Source organism: Synchiropus splendidus, chromosome 10 (assembly GCF_027744825.2).
Source record: "Synchiropus splendidus isolate RoL2022-P1 chromosome 10, RoL_Sspl_1.0, whole genome shotgun sequence".
Taxonomy (NCBI): domain Eukaryota; kingdom Metazoa; phylum Chordata; class Actinopteri; order Syngnathiformes; family Callionymidae; genus Synchiropus; species Synchiropus splendidus.
This window is the reverse complement of record NC_071343.1, coordinates 21,570,933-21,598,889: the sequence shown is the minus strand read 5'-3', so window position 1 is coordinate 21,598,889 and position 27,957 is coordinate 21,570,933. Positions and strand designations below refer to the sequence as shown.

Genomic DNA, 27,957 nt, shown 5'->3' with positions numbered 1-27,957 from the left:
TAAAACAACAGACAGGTCAGCGAGAGAAAAGTGATTACAGTGATGGAGTGGAAGAGTAAAAGGACATGACAATTAAGAAGTACCCACGAGTGGAAGCTAATAAGTCGCCAATCCCTTCATTGAGGGCTATCACAGCGAAAGACAAATCAAAAGTGCCGAAGAACAAAGCAGTGCAGATGCAGCACCCGAGGAAAGACATAATGAATGGGACAGAGGATTCTGTGAAGCGTCCGAGTAGAAACAGTCGAGCCACAATCTAGGTTACAGAAAGTGAGAATGTTCATTAAGATAAAAACTCTATTAAGTCACTGTAGATCCCAGCGAAATCCTTGCATCATGGTTGCTGTCAGTGTTTCCCCGAGCACTGAGAAATGTAAAATGCCACCAACGGAGCATTAACATGGCAGTTTAATCATCCACAAAAATCGGAACTGCCTTGGAAATAAAAACGTAATGGCTTACTTGGGAACCAGATGTTGTTTTCAAGTGAAAGTGGAATATTTTGAAAATAACAGTTGTGTTGACCCCCTGTCTGTGTGGTGCTGGTCACGATACCAATAGTTACTTTAGGTCCCATTAACCTTGACATGGTGTGGAAGTTGGTGAGTGGCAGAGATGGTGAATGACTAGGTGAGTGAGAAGAGCGAGTGTGAGAGGTGAATCCATGTAAAATGATTGAAATCTGCTCTTCACCTTGCAGCTCATCCGCTCCAACCTGCAAGGTTTTAAAGTCAGCCACAGAACAGTCAGAAGCTGAGGAGGTTATGTTGCTCTCCACTCGGACAAAATGAACTTTATTATATGTAGAAGTCTTGGTGAACGCCAACAGCAATTCTTTTACTGCACTTCATGTTAAACTTCTGTAAGTTGCCTGCACTCCTGGGTACAGCAAGACAGCTCTGGGGTTTGTTTATTCTTTCTATTATAAAGAATAAAGTCTCAATCTGTCAAGTGCACTGACTAAAGTTAAGCTTCTGAGCAGACATATGCACAGATCCAATAAAGTCTTAGCAACAAGTGTCAATGTTGAGAGCTTTTTGTATTAAAATACATTTAAAAAGTGATTGAAACAAAGTCCCTCCACAGCAGTCTTCCAGCAAGCTGACTTCTATGGAAGTTCATCATGCAATTCTCATGTCATGTCAAGTGGCTGTGAGGATGTGACACCTGACTGCTGAGAAGATTTCAGACAAAATGGAGCAACCTTGTTCACTTACACATCACGTACAACAAGAATTAAACATTGACGTGTAATTAAACACGAGTCAAACTTCAGGATACATGGGGACCTACACACAGCTATGTTTTTCTGGATCCCTGATACCAGCAGCAATACACACATATGTCAGATGAATGCAAGGAAGTGGGCCAGTGTGAATGATGACAAATGAGTCAGCAATATGGCGAGTGTGTGTAAGTGGGCAGGACAGAATGTGTTTCCACAAAGAGCTGTAGATTGATGATGACAAAGACTGCATGCCTCACCAATAACAAATCCAGTAGTTGTCAGAGGTGGTACTCACTGTCTGATCCCAGAGCCAGATCCAGTCTGGTCTCGTGTGTTCCTGGTCCAGTGGACATGCTGTTGCCTGTGTGCAGGGACCAACTCACACCTGACTGTGGATCCCCGGACCAGCCACACAGACTCTGCTCGAAATCACACACAGCCGACAGCGATGGAGTAGTGGCTGCAACACACAGAGACATGAGTTTGAACACCTTTGCTAGCTTCAAATGTCTCATCATTCCTTCATGGTGAATCAAGGAGCAGCAACTGATTCAGAACGGCATCACTTTGAAGGTTCTACCTGCTTTGGTGCTCACTAATGTTAGACTGAAGAGAGGCAAGCAACAAAACGACAGAGCAGAGTTAAGGACGAAGGAAATGAATGGTCGGGGAAATGAACGGAAAATAGCACAATGTGCAGAACGGAAAATAGAGGGCTACAATGTGCTTTAGATCTGGAGGAGCCATTCCATCCGAGTGATGTAGACACAAATGGATCAGCCTTAAACCACATCACGTCACACCAACTGCTCCAGTGCTTCTTGCCCGTGAGATCATGTTCCCGATATAAATGTGTATATGTGTGAGTAGGTGAGACCCACTGGCTGTGAAAACTCATTTCCACGCCAACAGATCTTCCTGTGGGACTCCTGAATCTCGAGACTTCAAAAAATCGGGGGGCCAGTGACGCCTGATGACATCATGGGTCGCTTCTTTTGAAGGTCAAGACGGGACTGTGCATAGGTTTTGGGAGACAACGGTTTACCAGGATTTTATATGTGCTGGAATAATAGTTGAAGAAAAAAAAAACACTCACCAAGCGCACAATATAATAGAGGATGCATACAGAGGATTGCATTTTCTTCTATGTGGCGCCACAAACACAATTCTTAAACTAAATAGCCCATCTTCCTCAGCATCAACAAGTAGCAGCTGCAGACTATGAACCCCGACAGTGTTCTGAGGTGGGTGTGAGGGTAGAGAGGTTTACCAGGTCTCATTGCAGCAGTGGACTGTTCCATTCTTGGCAGGGTAGGGGTCGCTGTGTCTGGGACTGTGGTGGTTTCTGAAAAGGAGCACAAATTTAAATTCAATGTAAGCTATGAGTAGCAATGATGTCTGAGCAAAATGCTCATCTTGGACTCAGCCAGTGAACGCAGTTGTAGTGCAGGACGTTTGCCAATGAGGAAAGTGAGGAGGTGAGATGGTGCTGCGCCACTCACATGACCAGGCTGACACTCACCTGCCAGCACAAACTCTTTCTAAGGTGATACAAACTGCACTCGCAGTGAGCGTGGAGCAGAGCGGTGTGTGTTCATAGATCCCAGTAGAAGCATTCTGCCTATAAGACAGCAGCATGACTTCCTTGACTGCAGAGGCAGTGAAAAAGTGGTCCACATAATGGAGCAGAAGAGTGTCTGGTTTTCTTGAAACCACAAACTTCTCATCAAATTACCATCAGACTCCATCCAGATGTCTCCATCTACTTCATCTTTTTTGGAACACACGATCTGAGTATCATGCGTTAACTCCACTGGTGCGTGTCTTTCACCACAACACCAAGCCCTTCTTAAAACCCCTATAATCACGTTTCGCTCATGTGTTTACCCGGCCGTCACGGCTGCCGACCTTTCTGCAACAGGCCCTCTGTTGTTTTTCATACTCATCTCTGTTCTGAGCCCCTTACGCGATTTCCTGAAGCGCCAAACCACCAGCGGAGTAAATATGCAGCTACTTGTGAGTTACAGCCCTTTTGGTTGTTCTTGATGTTTCCGCGGCCCAGCGGATGATTTGTGTGGGCGCGTGTGTGGTTTCGTCTGAATTTTTTAACCCCATCTGACCTTTGCTAATCAGCCTCAGGTCACTCCAGCGTTTACGTATTCATCCAGTGTGGATAGTACTGACTTGTTTACACAGTGTATTTTCACCCAGTTGTTCCAGAGTAGCACTCAACTGTGAACAAAAAGCTCACTTACTAACTAGACAAACAAAAAAACACCTGGTAAAAGTGGACAGCTCACTATCTGCTGACTATCATGAGCGTCTTGAATTGAGCTCCTCTACCACCATGGCCAGCCTGCCACGTGGCAGAAAGGAAAGAGAGATGAGAGAGAGGGACAGTGAGTGCGGAACACTGCCTGTTTAGCTGCGCAGAATATTTTCCAAACGTGTTCTTCTCACCTTTCCTGCTTATCCGCTCTGATCCAATTTCATTTTCCATCTCATCTTCTCTCAGGTTCAACACTGATGCCATATAGGTCAAACCTCTTAATGGGTCTTAAAAAGACATAATGGGTATAGCAGTGTAGGCCACAAGCACGCACACGTTTAATATGTAACACAACCAGGAATAAATGAATATTCATTTCAGATCAACAGAATCGGCCTGTCCAAAATATTCCACACTTGAAGACAACTTGTGAGGAAAAATAACAACAAGTATCTGACAAAATCACTGCTGGTTTACATTTCAACACTACACAATGTAGGTGTGGGATGAAAATTAACAACTCTGATGGCCACCCCGCCTGATCCACAGAGAGTATTGTTCAGTCACATAATGGCACTCACAAATACACACACATATCGGCAGTGTAACTGACTGCAGGACTCATTGGAAGCTGCTGACTTAGCAAGATGCAGAGGAAACATCGAGGCGAAAAGTGTTCAATTATGGAAAGAGCTGTGGGTATAAATCTACCTCGGTCAGCCTAAATAATGACTAGTGACAGCGTGTGTGTGTGTGTTTGTGTGCGTCCAGTTAAAAGGAATATTACGGAGAAGATGCGTAATTTTATACCATTACATGAAAAGATCTGCAGACGATTTTAAGTATGAACACTGAGCACTTAAGCTCGACTTCCACTTCAAGTCAGTAGCCTGTATTTTTAAGATAGTTTGGGCATTTAAGTTCAAGTTTAAAAAAAAGATATACTTTCTTTTCTTCCTCAAAAGCTTGATAAAAATGAACTTTGAACTGACATGAAAATTTTCCCATGTCAATTCACTTGACTATGTCCACACAAACTTGTATTGATGTTGATGTTTATGTGAAAAAAACAACAACAAAAACATTTGCGGTGAGTGAAAGACTCAAGCAAGCCAATAAACAATGAGAAAACAGTGGTTGTGATATAGGAGTTGGATGTGTACAGGTGCAGTGTCTCTTTCACATGTGTAAGAGGAAGACATTTCTTGCTAAAGTTGACCTCGATCTATTAGGTGATGCAGAAGGGGAATGGATAATTGGGACCTAAAGAAAATAAAGGCCATTGTACAGAGGGAGCAGATGCCTGTCGTTAAAAAGCAATCCCAGCTGGACGTGTGTGTTCCAGAACAAAGCAGCGAGGGCCACCATCCACTCACTCACAATAAAGACTTCCTTTATAGCAGCTAACTACTGATTGTAATTAGCATAGCACATTACAAAGCAGCACATGCCACGCCGCTCTAATCGTCGCCTCCAGTGTTAAGTCAAGTACGACGACAAGCACAATGGATAAAAAGAGACGCTTGTGTCCCCACGGCACACAACTTCAGCAGTGAGCTCCAACAGGAAAAACAGTCGTGTATGAATCACTAGAGCAGCGGAAGAAGCACTGCTCTCATTGGAGGATTTCAGCCAGCAGATCTCACTCTCAGCACAGACGTACAGACTGATAGAAGGGCACTCTATTCTTCTTTCATCCTACATGTGCACACATACAACAGGTAAAATGGATTTCAGTTGAATAAGAAAAAGAAAGTCTGTAACCCATTACTGACAGCGAACCTGGAAGGTGCCCACCCGCACACAGATGCAAACACACAATTCTTAATGTTTGGCTGGCAGCCCAGAACAGTAGAACACCTTTAGAACGTTCTCGAAGAGTAAACAACGGAATCATTCAGGGTCCCACTGAGACGACAGATGCTTGTGTGTGTTTGTGTTCGCATGTGTCCAGGTAACACACCATCAACTTTGTTTACACACTCCCAAATTACTTACCTCCTGCCATTTATCTTACTATATTACTGCCAACAGGATGTAGGCAGCTTTTTTTTTTTACACTTCACTTAACCAGCCTAGTGGCGGTTTGATCATGAGGACTAAATAGTATTGACAACAAATGTTTGGGAGTGATAAAGGCGAAAAAATGATCTGTGACAACAGATGGTTATGATGATATTATTGTTCTCTTGTATTTAATATACTGAAGTCTCTTTACAATGTCTTCTGTAATAAAGATCAAGATTGCCGGTGCACATGTTTTCCTGCACCAGAGGGTAGCAACACCACAGCGCCTTCTCCATTATCAAGCGTGTGTGTCAGTGTCAAACTCATGATGTAGCCCGGCCCAGGACTCTTGCAGGGAGGCTCGACACCAGCGACCACCACCATGTTGTTCTTAGCAGGTTGTGTGTTGCTTGCATGCATGTGTGTATATGTATATGTGTGTTGTTGGCAGGCAGACACGCACAACCACGGAGGGATAGAGATGAAAGTGAAGCAGATGTTCCCGTGCCTCCATCATTTAAAACACGAACAAAAACATGGCGACTTGGCAGGGCTCACTTCGCGGGATGATTCCAATGAGCCCAGCAATCGTGCTCTGGCTTTTGATAAATGCTCATGCTGTAATTATACGCTAAACTGCATTATTACTGTACGTGCTGCCTATTCAACACCTCATATCGGTCATTCTATATTTTATTAAGAGATTGTTTTTGCCTAATGAGGAAATTGTTTCCCCACTCGGGTCAGAGACATGTATTTTTCTGTGTCTGTAACTACTCTACATGCAATGAGCTGCTGAACTTGCTTTTAGTCACATGCCTGACATGTGCTGCGCTGCCTCTGCTCATACCTCATCTGACCCTTTCTGTTAAAGGTTCAGGCCTAGCAGTGGATTCTCCATGTCTGGTAGAGGTCCTCATCCAAGACTGAGAGGATCCATGACAGCTTCCTTGCTTATGCACATTGACTGATTCTAACCGATTCACCCACAGAAATCAAATCATTGAAAAATCTGCTCCATGTTAGTTATAACCACCTCTATTACACCCCTCTCTGCTTCTGTGCCTCTAACTGGAACCTCACCCTGCTTCACTCATGAAGGAACTACTCATATGGAGATTGCATCAATGTGCCAGGAGATAAAGTGTCATCCCCACCTGTGGTCAGAAGTGAACCTAGCACATGTCACCATGTCTGTCCCCTTACCAGGTTGCCAGGAGAAGAGTAGCACCTGAAGTGGACCCTAGCTTTATCAATTCAGTATCAGTTTTTGTTGATATATTGAAATATATAGTTAATGTAGGCTACGAAAAACAGCCTGAATAACCGACAGTGTTTGATAGTTTCTGCACTTCCCGCTAACTGGACCGTTGATAAATAATGTAGGGTGACTTCACAGAGATCTCGCCCAGTGGAACGCAGCTTAGACATTATTTTAAGGCCGCTGGTTTAGAGAAAGATGGGATTTAGAGAGCGGAACTAAGAAACCTCATAGGATTTAATCCGAATGGAGGTCATAGATGACTGTATCTTCCTATTGCAGTGTGTGTACGAGTGTTGTGGAGGTCTGTTTGAGTTCAGTGTGTGCTTGTTGTCTTGTGTAAACAGCTGTGTTCGGTGGACCAAAACCGATGCGTTCCATTGAATATTTTATCTCCCGTTAAAAACGCAACACTTTCTAGCAGGGGGACACAAACGGCTGTGTATTTGAGAAAGAAATAAAGCACAGTGTCTCTGAATTAAGTGCTTTTCCTGAGCGACAGCACCGTCTTAAGTGGCCAGATGCACAGATTAACTGGCTATGTCAACGTACTCATCTAAACGAAACATGGTGGGGGCTATTGTTTAAAATTAAAATCGTTCTACAGGATACAGGACATGATTTTTTTCTTTTTCGTGTGGGTGCAGGAGCAAGTGCTGGAGTCTTCATGCAAAGAAAGGCTACACAGTTGTCATGGCAAGAGCAGGGATTACACCCAGGAGGCAAACATCTGTCGTGCAGACCTAGACAATTGCTGCGAAAGCCAGGAAGTCGGCCTGCTCCCTCACAGACTGACGGTGCTACTTTCTAATGAGACATTAAGGTAATGCTGGAGGAAGACTTCTGACTGACCACACCGCAAGTCTAAACCTGGCTGTCCAGTGTTTTTCATACCGCAGCCAGATGATGAAACCTTCTTCATTTTCCTGCCCAGTGGTCACCCTTCACCCATGTATTATTTTTGCACTACTTTGCATGTAGTTCAGAGAGACATCTTCATGGTTAAGTCATCATCAGCACCTGTGAGTAAGAGTAACCTCTCTCTAACCCATCAGCACCTTCCTCCTGGCTTGTTCCGACATATTTAGGATACATGGTCCCTTTGGGTTCCCTCGGTCTCTCCACTCCTGCATCATGCAGCCAGAAGCCCAGCCACCCTTGGGATCAGTTCGCCGTCACTTGCAGTTCCTGCCTTCACCTGTCACATCTCTCCATTTAACTTGGGGACTGAGCTCTTGTGGCACCTGAGCAGCTGTGAGCAGTCGCTCATAGTTCCATTTCTAACTCTTCTGCTTTCGTCACAATAAGAGAAACATATCACAAATAATGTGTCACTTATGAGTTTAACCCGTGTCACGACGCGTGTAATCCAGAAAAAAAGTGCCTTTCTTTCGCAGCAGCTGTAGCAGTCGTGCAAACAGCAATACCTTCCACATAACTTCATGATAAAAAGGCAAATTAGTCGGCCATTATGAGTACGTTGAAAGGAGCACTAAAAGAAAGGAGCACCAGCAGAATTCAACTCACATATCAAAACCTAATAAACATGAGTTACAGTGTTTTCTATTTTGCAGACTCGTTATTAAATTAAAGCGTGTGAGGGAAAAAAAGCCCCCAACCTCAATGAGAAAGGTCCCGCTGTTTATTTTTCACACACTTGAGAATTTATGCTTCACATCCTTAGAACTCAACACAAGTCATAAACACGGTCCCATGTTGACAATAGCTCCTTTTATTACTGCACTTATGTGGCAGAGGAGAATAATTTGGTGGCCGCAGCTACCAGACTGAGAGCCATGCTTTAATTAACAAGACCCACATTATTAAGTCTTTATGATAAACAATAATATCGACAAATAACCATGTCAGGGCCCAGAGGAAAGGCGGCTTCTTTTCTTTTTTTTTTTTTTTTTTTTTAGCTCCCGTATGTGCATGCTCCACAACATGCTATACACACACAGATGGTGACTTGTATGAAAAGTCCCATGACCTAGACATGTTAATCCCAATCCAGACAACCTCCTCTAGGGAAAGGTGATTAACTTTAACCCCAGTTTCATGACGGAAAGTGTCATTGCGCTGGGACTGCCCCTGTTGTTCGGGAAAGTAAACAGTCACTGCACAATCCTTAGTATCTTAGTAGCTTGATGTTTCCCACACGGCTTCCTTCCATTCCTCAACTTCCCTCCTTGTCGCAGAGTTTGATATCTGGCCAGATGACCCTGAGGTTATGAGTCTGATTTACTTTGTCCATCCTGACACTCGAGTCCATCCTCACTAAAGCATTTGTTTCAATGGCAAAATGCCTTTGATTTTCTCAAGGCCAAACATTAAAGAGAGCGCTGCAAATTGCCCTTAATTCGTACCTAGTCTAGGAGGTCAAACATTTTTTTCTGCGCTGCCTACAATGTCAGTAGCTCAAACAAGAAAAGCGTCTTTTGGAGAAAGGTATGTAATGGTTGACAAAAGATATATATATATATATATATATATATATATATATATATATATATATATATATATATTTTATTTATTTTTTTTACCATTGTCGTCACAACAAATGCACAATAGCTTCTTGATATAGTTCTGTACAGTCAGTTAAAGAGAAAAAAAGAAAATATCATGACTGAGGTGCTGTACTCATGAGGGAGTTGGGTTGGGACATAAACATAAGCATCTGCGAACATTTTGTTACTGGTTAAAGCTTTACTACTGCCAATGCAATGTACCATGATTGAAATGCATTTATATAGTGTGTGTGTAGAATGCATAGAGTCAAGCAGACACACATCCTCATGAAGTACCTGGTAAGCTGAATGGGGCTCATTCAAACACTACTGTCATGGTAAGTTGCATACAGAAATGTTTGGCTCTTAATCCCAGCCGTGATGATTTTTAACTAAAAGGTGTCTTGGCTGTTTTTCTAGCATGCAGTCCCATGCTTTCATGCTTACCTGGCAGGTCGCAGCCGAGCACTTCCATCCTCATCCCGATCCCAGCTGGGGACCACCTCTCCGGAAAGACTCTGATGAACTGGGTTGTTATCTCGTCGAACCTCCGTACCTCTGGGGTGTCGTAGTGACTGTTGCCTTCAAAGATCTGGAAAGTAGGTGGAGAGAAAGATCAACATTTACATATATGGAGAACAAGCCCCAGGGTTTATCACAAACAACTGCATTGCAAGTTTTGGATGATTTGAGACTAAACTTTTGAATGTGAAAGTACGTATCTTGAATTCTTTTAAAAACACTGCGTCGTGCACATCCTTATATCTCATCTGTGTTAATGTCATCAACATTAACATCATTTTTTGTACTTATTATAAATAAAGGTGCAAGTTTGCAGCCATTGTGGCTGAGGGATGCACAATGCACTCTGCTTTTGTGTTCCTTGTTGCCAAAATCAGACATACGGCATGCTGGGAAAAAATTCCTGCCAACAGGGCAACATCAGTTGGAGGGCCAATTTGCCATATCTAATCTATAATCTGCCATGATATATCTTTATCTATCTTCATTTACATCATTCTCCATGGGGGGTGTGAAGTTAATACGTACTTGGGATTTTGGAGCGCAATGCTATGACAGCGCTGTCCACACGCTGTGCTCCAATTTTATTTGTTGTGTCACTGTTTTACTGCAAATACCCCACATGACGACATCAGTGTTTAACATAGAAAAATGAATTCTCACCGCAGTAAAATATCTGTCAAAATGTCAGGCCTGTCAGCCAAAAGCAAGAAAAGAAATCATACAACAACAGAACCGGCATTGATTCCCAGCACAGCGTGACATGTGTCATAAAAATAACAACACAGAGTGTGTGTTCTTTGATTTCCAAATACATTTGTCAGACTGCTTGAAGCAAAAACAGATGTTTTTGTTTCACAAGCTGAGCAGTGACTAGAGCAGAGGGTGTGGAGAATAATGTGACAGTTGTGAGTATTGGTTTCATTAAGTGAACTGTATGTTTCCCCTCTCTGTTTGGTGAACTTTGGAGTCTGTCGTTTTCCCCTGGATGCTAATTTAAAAAGACACTTGAAGGAGAGAGAGTGGGATTTTGCCATCAGGAGAACAGCCAGGCACTCAACAGTACTATTAGAGCGTTTAAGACACAGTCTCGGAGAGGGGAGTTTGAAGTGGTCCATCTCACAGCGTGTTAGACTGCCGGCCTCAGAGCACTGCTGCTGAGTGGTGGTGCAGGAAAGACGTTTTTAATTAAAACCCATGAGAGACAAGTGGAGGATGACTGAGCGGGAGAGTGAGAGACACAAGACATGGTTGGAGACAGAAGAAGCAAGAATTAGGAGAGGCTTGATTCAAATGAATTATTATCAGAGTGGAGCCGCTAATAAAATGGACCTTTCTCCGGAACACGACATGAGAGAGAAGCGGAGCGAGAGAATGGATGGCTGGAGAGGGAAGTGGTTGAAAGACAGCTATAAATACACTACAAATGAGAGTGCAGAGGCTGAGAGCCTGCGTGTGTCATCACCGATCACACGTGTTCCTACTCACCTTAGCAAGGCCGGTTTTGCTGTCTGTGATGAAGGTCCAGTCTCTGCCTGTCAAGCTGTGTGCCAGTTTGTACTTCCTGACAAAAGCTCTGTTCTCCGCGCTGCTGCTTCCTTCCAGTCCTCGAGCTCCCTGCGTGATGATCCCACGCACCATTTTGGGCACACCAAGATCCACCTGCAACAAGTCAAGTCAAGGATTGAAGATTATTCTGGGTTTTGGCCATCTACCTATTTGCAACGTTGGGGTTTTGCACATCTGACAGTGTTTAAAAATCACCTGCAGCCATTCCTCTCCAGCTATCGGTTGTGTTGGATTAGGGAACCATCCTGAGCGACTGGCCACCAGCCTCGCAGCGCCCATTGAACCATGGATGTCCCTCATAGAGGATGCAGAGATCTGAGAGTCCGGTAGCTGCCCTGACAGCATTCCCTGAAGTTCTGAGCAAGGGGCATCTGAAGTAGGAGAAAAGACGTCAACACTGCAGTCATCCATCCTGCAAAGTTTCACCAGATATTGAACCGTACTATCAAAAATGAGTCTTTCATTGCAATGAACAAAATTATTTGTTGGTCAAAATCATTCACAGTCCTAAGGTGCAATTTTCAACCTGGTGTAGCCTTACATTTTTGGACTCATTTTATCTGTCAGTGTCGCAGTGCATGTCAGAGACCAAACACTTGAAGATACAGAGTCGTCGACGTTTTGTGTGAGGATGAAACAGAAGGATCCTGAGAGAAATATCATCATAACTAAGGACAGACAGATTGGGGTGAGAGTTTTTATACCCATCAATTCAATAGATCTCAAAAATCTACTTGGCTTCCTTGTTTCTCTGTCAGCTCACTTCCCGATTGGCTCCATTCTTTTCCACGTCACACAAGAATTTTTCGGTCGGAAATATTGAACATTTTTAACCATTATCCCAGACGGTTACTTTGATAAAGTCATTCTTAACACACTCCTGGCATGAGGATTCTCTCATCGCATAGTTACAATAAGAGTTACAATAATGAGGAGTTTACCATCCTTGGCTGGGTAGGACCAAATCCGTGACAAAAACAGCCTGATTTTCGTTACGTGTGTCCCCTAGTCAACTAGCCAGAACACTGTCTGCAACCAAGCATGATGGTCACCTCAGATTTGACCAGATTTGAACAGGAAAGAGGCAAGTAAAGGAGGAGCATGAGGCATGCAGTAGATTTGGAATTAAAGGACAAGATGTGGATAGAGAGCGACAAAAGGTCAGAGAAGATCTGCATGAGAATAATACGATTGAGGAAAATAAAAAGGACGGCGAGAAGATTGACAATGAAGGGTGAGGATGATTGATGGCGACATTCTCTCCGTCTCTGGGTGGAGATGAATGTTTAATGCTGCGAAGTTTGCAAGTGCAGCTCGCCGCGGTAAATAATGAATAAACAATAAACAACGACGGCTAGAGACATAGTGGATGAGCTCGACCGGGCCCTGGAACGGGCTTGAAAACCGATTAGACAGAGGAAAATTCTATTATTACGTTGTTCCTTCTTTTTGGTGAATGTGTATTTTCAACATTACAAAGCGCCGCAGAACGCTGTTGGACTTCTAAACACAAGTGCAGCAGTGGTTTCATCGACCAAGATCAAAGTGAAATGGGAAATTGATCCAGCATCTGCTTTGTATGTATGGATATGATGAATAGTCATGGTGTACAACATGCACTTTTTCACATGCTCCCATAGAGATTTTCCCCCCCAACAGTAAGTAGGGCTGTATTCCAGTCTCGTGCTCAACTATCGCTGTTGCAGACACACACAGGCTTCGACACAAACTATGGCTGTGAAAAATGATACTGAGAAAAGAAAGAATGATTGATAGGTCCCGCTGGGCTGAAATAAAAAGAGATTACAGATTGAAGAAAGGTGCAAGAGTGAACAGTTAAATGACACACCAGCGGGAAGATGCAGGAGAAGGAAGGAGAAGTGATGGTCAGAGAGAGAACAAGCACAGTGATGGACGCTTACAGGGAACGAGGACGATGAGGAAAAGAGAAAAAAAAAGAGTAAAAGGAGATTGAATGTGATGCAGAGAGACATAAAATGTGATTTAAGATCATGACATGTCACGAGCTGACTTCTTTATGTTGCCTTTATGGTCTGGTGTTGGGGAATTATCACGTTCCCGTGGGCAGAGTGTTTATGTGTGTGTTTGCCAATATACTTGGCTGCAGGAGAAGAGAGCATGCTGCATCATACATTTCTGGCCTGATGAATTTAAGCTTCACCCTCCTTTACATATTACAGTGTTTTAGGTTGCTAGTTCACAAAATATATGACCTTTATTGGTTTTATTTAATGACATTTACATCACAGGACCACTAAGGTTTCTAACCAGTATGGCGGTGGGCCAAAAACCAAGTGATGTCTCTGTTGTGTGGATATTTTTCAGTGACATAGATTGAACTATGCTTTTAATATTCAGATCTCCGCCAAAGAAATTTATTTTGAGACTGAATTTGAATCCAAAAATCTGTCGCAGCACTCCAGTATGGCGGCGGCATTGAGTCATAACTCGGATGATCTTTCTTTAGTCAAGCAATGCGTTTACTCAGCGTGTTCACTGAGAATCCACCTCAGCATTGCTCGCTCACCAGTTGCTTTAAAGGTTAATAGGTCAGGATGGACTTCAGGACTCACTTGCGCCAGCCATTGCCATGTAAATGACTTAACACAATGACAATCGATTAAACCTTCAGTCGAGCTGACTGACTGTTGCACGCTGGGTTCATCAGTAAAAAGTGATGAACCCACTATGCGTGAGTGAGAAATGCTCGCCTTGTGAACAGCAGAGATTTGAAACTGGCTTTCTCAGGTGACCAAGCTCATGGTTCAAAAACATGGTAGGTTTGCCGAAATAGTTAAGTAGTTAAATGACTCGGCTTTTTGACACCCCTTTCTTTCTACTGCAAATCACAGTGACTTATTTCCCTCCTCACTTACTTTTGTCTCCTCTGTCTTTTCCCCAGCAACTGTGCCCACGAACTCATCCATTGTTTTGGCGCGATTCTAATTTGTTTGCTCACAGAAATAGCTGTCGTAGATAAGAGCATATCTGTCCCTCTCAATGGCCGCTACAGTGGCAGCAGAGAGAGGCTCTAACCTAATAATGGTACAGTGAGGCAGGTGAGGCGGACACACACACACTCACACACACACACAGATTGATTGAAACACTCTCTTTTACCATTTCTGTGACACACAAACAAGCACAAAGACAGACGGTCTAATTAAGTTTTATCTATTTATAGTATTGAGCTGATTATGCGGGTTAAAATCGTGTTTGTTTGCCTGAGCTGCAGATGAAAGCTGAGAGCCAGCTACACACTGATGTAATCACCCACACATCTCACGCCAGTATTATTCTATTAGGATCTGTGTGTGTGGGTGTATGGGAGAGGCTGAGAGGGAGGATATGTATATGAAAGATAGAGGTCAAGGGTCTATGAGGATGGAAGAGTGGGTGTGTTGCATGAACGCAGGATGCAAGTTAGAACAGAAGCTAGTTTGAAAAAGGTCAAAAGCCCAGATGTGATGACATGACATGTCTACTGTATTGGTTAGAGTCACACCTGTTGATCAACTTTAAGCTACATCTGAAATACTGTCTTGGACTGACATGGACTCAAGAAACAATAAGAGAGTCACTCCTGGAATGATGTGAGTAATCCTGACACTGTGGACTTACAGATGGGATCCCTCTAGAACCATCTTTCTTACCTGTAATTTGACAGCCATACAGCTCAAAGCGCAGTGCAATGCCATTCTTCCATGCCTGGGGTCTGATGCGGACGAACCGGGCGAGGACGGGCTGTGGAATGCGATTAAGCACCACCTCTGTGGCATCAGTGTTGGCCAGGAAAATCTGTGAGGGGAGTGAACAGATGAAACTTACATTTCAAATGACAGTGCCAGTCTAGGCTCTATAGTGATCTCCCTTTGATGTCATTCGTGGTCAGGCTTTCAGCTAGGAGGGCGTCTGGGCAAAACATGAAAAAAGTTGACGCCCGATTCCGACAGTAGCTTGGCCACCAGATGCCGCCGTATACCAACGTAATCTGGCAGCCAAGCTACGTCGCAAATCGGGCATCAATTTTTTGATGTCGCTCTACTAGCTAAAAGCCTGGACTCCCGTTCAGGCACCATCAATGAGCAAACTACAGATGTTACACTTATTTTGACAGATCTTCGAAAATGTTTCCTCGCTGTCCAACGGAAGCGGTTTCCATCATTGACAAATCAAATGAAGCATCTCATGGATAGTGTGATACTGAGTGTGTTAACCACACCGACAGAGACCAAGACATTATTGAGACTGGAGAGGAACGAGACAAAACTGAGATGTATGGGGATCAAGACCAAGACAAGACTAGGACAAGACTCTGATAAATATCACAGAAAAAAACAACAAAACTGAGCAACAAGCCAGAATCCAAAATTCCAATTATGCTCACCCATCATGACAGTTTTTACTGGACTGGTCTTGAATAGAGATCCTTAAGTCCGCCCAGTCCAAGACCGAGACAACACAAAGTACATGCACTCCATTCAAGACGAGACAGAGACCCTAAAGTGGTCTTGAGACCGGTCTCGAGACCAAGACCAGTCTCATGTACTGGTGATCGTAAAACTAAATAATAAAACTGATCTAGCCTCAGAAACATGGAGAATATTTATTGGCCTGTATCTGTACAGGCTTTTTGTTTTAGGTCCAGTCAAGACTCAGAGGATAATCATCGCCTCACATGGCTGAGTACTGCTAACTTGCAGTCAGAAAAACACAAACATTTGCAACTATTTATGAATTAGATGCTGATATAGCACACTAAAAATACTGATTCAGTATCATGCTATCAAGTTCTGCAAGTTTCAGCGAATCAACATTTTTCGTTTCTACTAACTGGAAAGTTATAGTTCAAACTCAAGTCAAACAAAGACTGGCAAACCTTATCAAGAGCTTCTGAGAGCCACTTGTAGGGACGAAATGTAGTTCATGTGGCCCAGTTCTCACGCAGGCTAGAAGTGGTTCAAGAACATACATATCGAGTGGAACGAGCTCAAAGGTTGTCAGACGCGGTCCAAGTGCGCAGTAAATTGTGTGAAAGTGTGAAGAAGTGCATCCTTTTCTCACGTTTTCTCAAACCAGCCGCGCACACCGCACTCACTAAGGAAGGCAGAAATCTTTTCCGGCTTGTGTAAAGGGAGCAAAAGAAAACACACCATAGGCCCTGGAATACAGGGACACAGTTCTCACCCACCTTGTGCTCAAATCCATCATGTTCAAATGCAGAATTCAAAAGGGACGAAAGTGTCCTAAGCGTTTTTTGTCTTTCGGCATCTCGACCAAATCTGTCTTTCTGACACGCTGCCTGTCTGTCATGTCTGCAAACACAGATGGGACTTTTTCCTCTTCTGTCAGTGGCTTCTTTAAACGCTCTCTCGCCCTGCCTCTACAGCATAACACACGCCTGTAAATTAAAAAGAAATATCCCTCATTTTGTTTCATCCAACAGCTCAAAGGCAGATTTCCCTTGTTGTCCTCATGCTTTCTATTATGTTCCACCCGCTCTGGAAACACAACGTAGTGTGTCCATTATAGAGAGAAACAAAACTCATTCACCAGCGCCAAAGGCCCCGCAATTACTTGCTTGGGTAATCATTTATAGACATTTGTTTTGGGTGTTTGTGTGTGTGTATCTTCGTGCATGTGTGGTGGCGCAATTTCAGATGTTTTTTTTTTTTTTTTAACTTGTTCCAAACCATTAAATCACAGGAGCCTTTAGGGGTGAAAAAACATGGATGAAGGCTCTTTTTGACCTGCAGGAACAGGAGACAAGCTGGGAATTGAACCCATGTCTCAGAGGGTGTACGGTACAAAGTCAGACCCAGTGAACTTGTGCCCTTTCAACAGCCTCAATCCCAGTTAAATGATCGGATTGCAATTACAAGTCTATGCATGTGTGTGTGTGTGTGAGTGAGAGAGTGTAGCAGTGTAAAAGTGTAATTATGTAGTCTCACTCCAAGGATTTGGGACTGCAATTTGGGACTGCTGGTGGCTTTGTGATTTCCCTGGGTGAGCACTGTAACATTTTCTCAGCATGTGTACATTCAACCTCAGTGTAACCCCACAGCCCACGCCCCCAAACACACATGGAGCAAAAGAATAGCGTAAACAGGGATTTGATGGGCTCAATCTCACTCTATTCAACAAAAACAAGTCGATTGTTGCTCTCCTGCTTGCAAGCAAGGATCACGAGGCATTTTAATATAACCAAATTAAGTCTAGACAGAACAAGCATGAATTCACACTGGTTCTAATGCAGGGATTATCTTGCTTTGATGACAGATAGGAAGCATCAAAACTAAATAAGGCCTGTGTGCTAATGATTGATGGGCTTCACTATCGGCAGCAATGAAATATTTACATCTTTGTTGCTGGTTTCCCAGCATGACACCACTCATGTGGAAATGCGACCCTCAAGGAGGTCTTAAACTACTAAATTTACCTTTAACGGTCGCCTAAAAGTGTCCGGAGCAATCGGCTAATGGACGTGTGAGTTTCATGCTGCATGTGAAAAGATGACACCAGAAGAAGTGAACAGATGCTGGCACCTATAGTCTGAGCTTTTTTTTTTTTTTTTGTCCTTCCTGTTTTTTTATGATGCAAAACTCCCTCAAACAAGGATTCCCCTTCTCAAACTGGCTTGAATCCACAAGTGTAGTGGACTCACGACATGTGCGCTTGTGTGTGGAAGGCCCTCAGCCTGCAAAGACGAGTGCAGACATGCTCAATTATTTAAACGTCCATGATGGTGTGCTTTGTGAGTGTATGTGTGTTCGCGAGGTTATAAAATAGTAAAACACCCCCATCTCCTCTCATTTCATCACAGAGGGGCACACGCTGACCTGCAGAGGTGACTGCCTGCACGTCTGCAGTAAACAGAGTTCATCAACTCAGCAACAACTGTGTCCACTTTTCCTCCAGCATTTCCATCTTCATTTGTAAAATTGTCTTTTGTTGACCTCATTCCCGGTCCTGACAACCTCTCACTTTATTTTCTTTTCCCGCGTCCTCCATCATTTACACGCGTTGCTTTTGGGACCCGTGATTCACCTACAGGGATTAGTGGTTAACACCCGTCTGCTATCCTCATTATTCCTCCTCTCTTCCATTCATCCTTCTTTCTTTTATTCATCGTTTCCCACTGAAAACTCCTTGTCCCCTCTGCCTGTGCCGCTCGCTCTCTTTCTCCCCCTTTGTTGGTTCTCGCATCGCCCACACCCTTGCTATTCTTCAAAATCATCTCAGCTCTCTTCTGTTCCATTTCCATTCCTTTCTGTGTCTCTCCATCTATTATCCTGAAGGCTGGAACAGGGGTTGGGGGCTTTTGGTCTTGGCCACCATCCAGAGTTAAAATGATTGCAGATCTCCTCACCATAATTCAAGTGCGACCTCATTGGGACAACTTGGAACGCAGACTGCTCTGTTGCTGAGGCAGCTCTCAACAAAGTATTTCTTAAATCTAATATACAAACTAGAAAGGCACTCAAGAAAGTGCACTCCACCACCAAGCTGCTCTTTTCAAACAAGAAAACGTTCATGAAAAATCTTAAGTCTTACTGTTTACCAAACTAAGTTAATTGTCTACAGTAAGTTTTCAGTCAAGTGATAGTTCCATGTGTCCATTCGAGGCCAGCGGAAATCTTACATTTTAATATTGTTTGTCATTCACATTATTTCTTTGAAGCCTGTCACTGGTCCACGCCTATCAACAGTATAGCAGTAGTGACAGGATCAAGGCAACCCATGGCTTTGCGTTGCAGTGATGGCCGGCTTGGTGACACCTGGATTTCTAAGGTCGGCTTACACATGGCTTTAAGATCTGTTACCGATGTCCACTGTATATCCCACTTGTGTCACCACTCCCTGATGCAGACATGATTTTATGTTTTCATATTGGTAAAATAAACGGACAGATGCAGCCGACTGACTTATTCTCACCTATCTTCCATAAATATCCATTCAGGTCTTTCACGCCTCAGATATGCAGAAGATGTACAATATTTGGGGCACAGTTTGGGTGACTACAGCTGGCAACAACATCAGGGCATCTGTCTTGCAACAGATAAAGTGACTTCATAAAACAAATCACATATGGCACAAGGCACATAAGCTCACACCCAGATCTTTGTAAGTATTGTTTTAGGACGGGAAAGACACGATAAACATCTGGATTCATGTTGCTGCATCTGTCTAGAAACCAAAAACGGTGTATATTCGGCATTTCCATGAGCAAAAACAGGGTAAACTGACTTTGGTTCAAGTGGATTCGATTAAGTTTTGTCCTCTTAGTACAAAAGACAAATTCACTAACTCCCAAATCTTATAGTCAAGGCCATAAACTGTGCATTTTTTTCTTTCTCAGAAATATATGTGGGGAGGGAGAAATAGACGGATGATGGAGAGTCATGGGAGGATAGAAAGGAGAAACACAGAGTGGAACGATAGGGTGAATGAAGATGTTAAGAGAGTGAGTGAGAGAGAAGACCAGAGGGGAGGATTTGATAGATGAAGAGATTTTGAGGAGACTACTGGAGAAGGAGCGAGTGAATGAAAATGTCAAGAGGAAACATGAGAGTTCAGAGAGGTTCAACTAGTTCCACGACAAAGAATGCACCCATTTCAAATGTTCACGCTGTTAGACAATATCTGAACATAATGACGAGGAAGATGAAGCAGGGCATAAGTAGATTGAATAAAATGAGTATAGGAAGCATCTTTAATGTAGCACAAGAACATAGCCAATTGATCGGTATTGATTTTGAGGGTTGCTGCTATTAGCTTCCCCTCCATCATAAATCACATCAAGATAAACGGAGTCATCCAAGTGACAAGGCCGATGCTGACTGGTGTCGGAGCAATTTCACATGCCAGGATGCTGACACCGCCATAAATTCAATGACCATGTATTCCCCAGTTTGTCTGTTTCTTCTTCCTCTTGATTCTGTTTGTCCTGTTAGGCCTTGAGCTTCATCTCCACTGAAAATGCCCCGTGATGCTGAAGGTTGCGTGTTCAGCATGCCAATATCAGTGACAATATGATGTATGGTTTGGGATCAAACTGACAGACTGAAATCTGATTACTGAGCAGAGGACGGACCAAGGGGCAACAGCATATCAAAGGCTCTGTGCTATTTGGTGAAGTGCTTCATGTGCGGCTGTTTTATTCACAAATAAGCCAGAAATATTACAAACCATCACAAGGGACACTAAATTGCTTTGCTGACATTTTCAAAGTACTGTATTAGACAGCAAATTATATGGTTCTCAGCAAGATATAATTTTCTGTCTATAAAAGACAGAAAATTATAGAATTAGGTCGATAAATGTTGAAATATATTTTACATCTCAGCCCGTCTCATCAAAATAAAGATATTGTAACAAACTCATGTTGCTTAATTCAAGTGTTTATTGTTGCTCTTATTTCAAGCACGATTAGATTCGACCAAGTCCCTTCACCTTCACCTTCACCTTCTTCTGCCGCTTATCCGGGGTCGGGTCGCGGAGGCAGCATTCGGAGCAAGGAAGCCCAAACTTCCCGGTCCGCACAAACCTCCTCCAGCTCCTCCCGGGGGATCCCGAGGCGTTCCCAGGCCAGACCGGAGACATAATCTCTCCAGCGAGTCCTGGGTCTTCCCCGGGGTCTCCTCCCGGTAGGACATGCCCGGAACACCTCCCCAGGGAGGCGTCCAGGGGGCATCCGGATCAGATGTCCGAGCCACCTCAGCTGGTTCCTCTCGATGTGGAGGAGCAGCGGCTCCACCCCGAGCTCCTCCCGGATGACCGAACTCCTCACCCTATCTCTAAGGGTGCGCCCAGCCACCCTGCGGAGGAAACTCATCTCAGCCGCTTGTATCCGCGATCTCATCCTTTCGGTCACTACCCAAAGCTCGTGACCATAGGTGAGGGTGGGAACGTAGATCGATCGGTAAATCGAGAGCTTCGTCTTGTGAGTCAGCTCTCTCTTCACCACGACGGTCCGATACAGCGACCGCATCACTGCTGCCGCTGCACCAACCCGTCTATCAATCTCACGCTCCCCTTTTCCCTCACTCGAGAACAAGACCCCGAGATACTTAAACTCCGCCACTTGAGGCAAGAGCTCTCCACCAACCTGGAGAGAGCAAACCACCGTGTTCCGGTCGAGAACCATGGCCTCAGACTTGGAGGTGCTGATCCTCATCCCGGCCGCTTCACACTCGGCTGCAAACCGACCCAGCGCATGCTGAAGGTGATGTTGTCGGGCGGTGGAAAGAATACTTCGAGGGTCTCCTCAATTCCGTCGTCACGTCTTCCACTCAGGAAGCGGGGACTGAGGACTCGGATGGCTCTCTCATCACCCGGGCCGAAGTCACCGAGGTTGTTCGTAAGCTCCTCGGTGGTAGGGCCCCGGGAGTGGATGAGATCCGTCCGGAGTATCTGAAATCCCTGGATGTTGTAGGGCTGTCGTGGCTGACACGTCTCTGCAACATCGCGTGGCAGTCGAGGACAGTGCCTCTGGATTGGCAGACCGGGGTGGTGGTCCCCCTGTTTAAGAAGGGGGACCGGAGGGTGTGTTCCAACTATAGGGGGATCACACTCCTCAGCCTCCCTGGAAAGGTCTATTCCAGGGTACTAGAGAGGAGACTTCGGCCAATAGTCGAACCTCAGATCCAGGAGGAACAGTGTGGTTTTCGTCCCGGTCGTGGAACACTGGACCAGCTCTATACCCTCCGCCGGGTGCTCGAGGGTTCATGGGAGTTCGACCAAGTCCCATCATACTGAAATGTATTTATTTATTAACGAAAAGATACAATCAAGGCAAAATCATCCAAAAAACATTCTTTTATGATCAAATTTACTATATTACACTCATTGTTGGACTGTCAAAAGTGACATTCAATTTAAAACTTTTGACCAAAATGCCTAGATAATCCAGCCTTAATTCAAGAAAGTCTAGTCAGGTGAAAGTATCTTGCTGCATGGGCAGATAATGTCACTTGTTTCGAATTTGCAGTGCAGTTCATAAGCATACATATCCGGCAGGCCATTTCGTCAACTTTTCCTTGACTCCTTTATTTATTTATTTTAACATTGGTGTTGCAGTTAACACACCATAAATCACCTGTTCACACCATGGGCCCAGGAGCAGACAGGTCTGAGGGTGACTCAGCCCATGCTGTACCACCTGATACCTGCACCCTCCCTGCTCTGCTCTCAGCCCAGCTGGTTCTCCTGACATACACACCCTTCTGCTGGCTGCTCCACTTTACTTCGGTAAGAGCTCCGACCTTTTGAACCAGATTGTCCCTCATATTCACCTGCATCTTTCTTTCTTTAGATTGAGCTCAAACGCTGTGTCATTGTAGGTTGTAGGGGCAGAAGACAATGTAATCATGAGCATCATTAGAAACTATTCTATGATGTGATGTGAATCACATCATTAATTTCTCAGCAGAAATGAATCAAAATCTGTGTCGAAACCTAAATTAAATGACCTGTAACAAGATGCTGCAGTTGAACTTGAACAATGGAAAGTATGATCTACTGCAGGATCTCATCTGGGTGCAGGTTCCATTCCTCCTCCCCATGTAACTCTTGAATATTTGCTGAATCTAAAGCTGTGGTGTCTCTGCCATGAATTATTGTTCAACGCATATTTCCCAGAAGAAATCCAGATGGTTAATCTCCAGCTCATGTGTCACGCCGAAAGCTTTGACAGGCATTTCTACGTCTATATCTGTAGGTGCGCAAATGTTGGTGTACACTAAGTCAGAAGGGTTAACTGCAGAAATCATAGCTCATCATGGAACACATGAGGTCGCTATCGGCGGTAGACCAGATGGAAAAAATAGATCCTGCCACTGGAATGCTCCTCGGCTTTAACTTAAAAAAAAAAACATTTTTATGCCATCTGTTTAATTTCTACACAAACTCAGGTCTGTAGCAAAGTCATTGATAACACATTCCTTCACACCACACAGTGTAGAAATATATCCAAGTAGGTGGAACAATAGCAAGGACCAGAACAGATGTGGAACGCAGCAGTGTAGATGGAGTTTCACGCATGATGTAAGCAGAAGTGAGCTGGTTCTGGCTCACAGTTAAACCCTCAAATTAAGCCAACGGGAAGGCGGCGGACCAGCTGCAAATGCAGACTCAGGTTGGGGTTTGGGCTTGTGGTCAACTCCAGCCGCATATATTCCATCTCATGTTTCCCTCAGATTCTGCCACGTGCATGTGTGTGTGTGTCTGCAAAGTTGGGTATATATGTGTGTGAGCATGTGTCAGAAACTCTACCTTGTGGTTCTTTCCGTGTCTGTAGACCATCCAATCCTCTCCATTGGTGCTAACTTCAAGCTTAAAAGTGGTGACGTAGTAAGACTTCTGAGTTTCCTTGGAAATGGCCCCCTGTGTAGCAATGCCTGTGACCACCTTCAACGTGTAGAGGTCCACCTGGAAGCAGGAAGATGTGCTGTCACCACATGATACAGTCAAATGGAAGTAGATCTACAAACATGCACATTTTGTTTCTATTTGAGGCAAAGCTCTAATGCCACAAGAGCCTTTCATCCTTAGTGCTGATACCTGTATGTCACCCCAGGCAAAAAAACACACTTTGACAGACTGCCATCTTAAAGCCAACAGATATGACAAGAACCCATGTTAACCACAAATTTCTTCATTACACTAGCATACTTTTTTTTCCTTTTTTTCCAAGACCACTGCTGGGCTAAGCGGCCACAATCTCTAACAGTAATGAGATGTTGATGATGGGTTCCAGGAGTTTGGACTGCAAGAGCTTCAAGACAAGACTTTGCAAAATTATGATTTTAAAGGGACAAATAAATTCTACTCCGAGATTATTTTTGGGAAGCACATTCAACCAACATCTTCACGAAGACATTTTCTATTATTTTTCTAATTTTTAATGTCATTTAATTTTAACACAGAAGATTTTTTGTGGAACAAAGTGTGTAAAAACAAATTTGAAAATGTCACATTAAATCACCATGTCTGATCACATACTTCCTTCCTTTCAGTGGATGACAGTATCCATCTTCTAACATTTGTTTTATTGTCCTATCTCCAAATATTTCAAATACATCTTCTAAATGAACACCAGAGATCCACAAGTGTATTTCTGAACCCCGCTCTTCCACAGTCCTTCCCTCCTCTGCTTCTTCTCTGCAGATCGATAGTAATGACCCGGGGCTCATTTTAATTTCCTCCCATACAATAGCAATAATCACCTCTCCAGCCTTATTGTGGTTGCTACACTACGTGTTCAGCATGCTGCAAGCTGTGTGCATCATGTGCTTGGTGGTGGGCTTCAAGAAGAAACACATTGACTGCGGGTTTGAGGCATGGATCATCAGTTACACAAAAAATAATCAGAGAAAAAGGTTTGTAGATGCTAAGTGTTTGTGTGAGCTGGTGCCATCTGAAATACAGGAGCTTCATGCTGTTTGAGATGTAAAACATGTCTGCACTTTGGGAAACCAGATGAAGATGAAAACGATTCTACTGTGGGCCATAACATTTTTATTCTCCTCCAGCAGCGCTGCCGAGCACAGTAGATTAATCAGGACTTGTTGTGTGTGCATTTTCCCCACAGGGTGAATGTGCAGCACACAAGTGGAGGTAAATGCTGCGTTTGTAATCTGTCAGAGAGACAGGTGTTTCAGATTACTTCCAACATACAAAGGCAGGCACACAGACACGCGCATGCTTAGGGCCAGACAGAGATCCACCTAGACAACTAATCGATAGTCCGGAACCGAGCGCAGGAACAGATGAGAGGAGAAGGAGGGGTGCGGCGTGAGGAGGGGGGAGATGGGCGACCGGGGGAACAAATGAGCGAGAGGCGTAGAGAGAGAGAGAACGAGATGGTGGCTAAGTGAACCTTCTCTGCGAAGACTCATCAATCACATGGCTGTTGAAATAGCAGAGCCACCAGCATTCACACTATTAATCCGCACTGCAGCCAGCCGGGCCTCGCTGGACCTCACGACTGCCACTTTTGTCAAAAAAGTTTCTCACTGTACTTGACACTCAGGTAATGTCGCGATATCGAGATAAACAGAAGTTATAGAAGTGTTCTATAAAAAAATATTTTCTTTTCAAAGAGACACATAAAGCTGCCCAGACATGAGAGTCAGATCAGGTTGGTACATGGATGTCAACTTGATCAAAAACAGCATACGCCACCACTCTTGATCCGAACAAAATTTCGTTTCCAACAAGCCACATGGGGTCGTTTCATTCTGAAGGACGTGTTTACATGAAGCATTTTCACACTGAGTGGTCCAGGTAACAGGGACGGAGAAACAAATCTCGCCCAACCCCAACAAAAACAAACTAAAAAAATATTGCAAAGAACACATAAATAAATATAAAGATAGACATTACTGAACAAGACTCATTTAATAAATAACAGCAGACAATAGCAAAAACATTATTTACCAACAAACTAACTACATTTCTATACAGCATAAGCTTCCTCCACACACAAGGAAATAGAAGCAAAATTGTGGGTATGAATTCATAATAACATAGCTGAAGCGAGCCTCATTTGAACGACAGCTAAGTACTAGCTTGAATCTTAAGAGCAGTACCATTTTGTGCATCACAAGACCCTCCCTCCGTTAACACCGTTCCAGGGCTGTGCACAGCCTCGCCGCCCGCTTCCCTTTTTCTTCCCTTTATTTTTTGTTTTATTTAGCTCTTGCCGCCTCCAAAAAATGCTGACCCGCCCACATGCTCTGCTCACCCATAGCTAGAATCACCACTGCGTGAGGGAGGTCAGTGGGGTGGGCGGTGAGATGCCATGAGTGGCTACGGCCACCATTGGCCACCATCACTTTTTCAGAAGTATCTTGTCTTCCTGCTGTGACAATATCTGGATAGATAACATCAATTGAAAAGACATTGGGGCAGTTTCTTTTTCGTCACATTCTGGACCCATTTTCCCCTGGAACCCGATCCAATAACAAAGCAGAAGGCCTTCCAGCAGTTCATCATTTAGCAGAAAGTTATCCAGCGGTTTCTGTCTGATCTGATTCTGTCCTTTTGTATACTGAAATACACTTGGAAGTTACGATATGTCATTTTGGTGAAATAGGTTTTGTCAATAAAATGAGATGTCTTTTTTGAGCACCCCAATATTAAACCATGGCGACCCCCGTTTTCACCACGCGGCTGGGCATAGGTTCCCATTTAAGGAGTAGAGGAGATGACATGATAGTGTACTGTAAATAATAAGTTCATGCGTGTCATTAAAATACTGGTCATTTGGAGTGACGCCAATTTTTTTTTTAACCTGCCCCAAAAAGTGGGCCTGACTGCATGAACTCACAACTACACGTGCGCTAAAGAGAAACCAGTTGGCATTTATGCACGCACACACAACACACACACGCTCCTGTTGAGGTGTTAATACAGGGAAACAGCTGAGGGCCTCTGTGGAACGCAGTGACCGGAGCGCAACACTGGCCTCTGTAGAAAGTAGCTTGATAGAAGTACAGTAAAAGCTGAGTGACATTCGGCTGTGGAGCAAATTTTAAGACAACATTAATCGGGCCACAAAGCTCGAGCTCAAACCGAGCCGATTGCTAAGGATTCAGCAGAATGGATGGAAAACAAACAGGAGAGAAGACTTCTCCGAATTGATTCACATAAATCCATTCCTGAGTGTCAGCAAATTTCGCCTGTCAACTGCAGCGGAGGTAAGAGGGGAAGGAAATGAAACAAGAATGATGGGACTTTGGCTCCGTGCTACCTCTTGGCCACCGTCCCTTCCTGTGTATAATGGGCCAGCTTTCGGACATGGAGTCGCTCTGAAACATCGCAGTTCAGATTGAGTTGCACATCTGCCTTTGTTGTCCGGACCAAGATAAGTGGAGTCAGTGAGATTCCCTGCAGACCGAAACTAATCCAATGTGTCTGGTTCTTGTTTTCCGAGGGTCGTTCTTCAGCTGTTTCTTCCTAAGTACATTTTTATTAAATACATTTCATCTGTTTTTCTTTTTTATGACAACCGCTAATTTTGACATCTGCATCTACCTTCTTTAAGTCTTCTACAGCTGCGGCCGTTAATGGTCCCAACAGCCGCTAATACTAGACCTGCTCGAACAACTGCACTCACATATGCTTTTAACTTCTTAAAAACTGCGGCTAGAACTATTAGCACTACAACTGCAACTGCTTCTACAACAATCCCAGCATGAACTGCTACTCTATGCTACACTTCTACTACCCCAAAACTCAACCTCTGCTTTTTGAGTCATAAACACCAGAGAGAATTAAATGACTCGCCACCACTCACACAAATGCCACCTACTTCTGCTTTCTAGAGAGTGATGAACACTGAATTGCCAGTGCTATTACCTAGATTATGGGGTAGGTGTATCATGTTTGTTTCTTAAAAAAGATTAACACAATGTTTTCCGAAAAACTTCAGTCAGAAATGGGCTTCTCTTCACCTCACGTGTGTGTTGTAGAGGCGCCGTAAAACTTGTCCGATTGAGCTCAACGCAGAAAATAATATTCTAAATTTACATTATATTCATTCAGTAAATGTATGTGTAATTTTGGGTGT

General features: G+C 43.9%; 1 protein-coding gene across 3 annotated transcripts in view; it reads right to left on the bottom strand.

Moving 5' to 3' along the window:
• Positions 1-27,957, bottom strand: part of LOC128765639 (neuropilin-2-like) — a 76,906-nt gene that overhangs the window by 22,791 nt on the left and 26,158 nt on the right. For all 3 annotated transcript variants that reach the window (XM_053876524.1, XM_053876525.1, XM_053876526.1), the window contains exons 7-13: positions 23,658-23,813; positions 15,038-15,182; positions 11,559-11,734; positions 11,283-11,456; positions 9,720-9,864; positions 2,499-2,573; positions 1,524-1,688 (exon numbers count right to left, since the gene is read on the bottom strand). In XM_053876524.1, the coding sequence (XP_053732499.1) occupies positions 1,524-1,688; positions 2,499-2,573; positions 9,720-9,864; positions 11,283-11,456; positions 11,559-11,734; positions 15,038-15,182; positions 23,658-23,813 (1,036 nt within the window). The remainder of the gene's footprint in view (positions 1-1,523; positions 1,689-2,498; positions 2,574-9,719; positions 9,865-11,282; positions 11,457-11,558; positions 11,735-15,037; positions 15,183-23,657; positions 23,814-27,957) is intronic.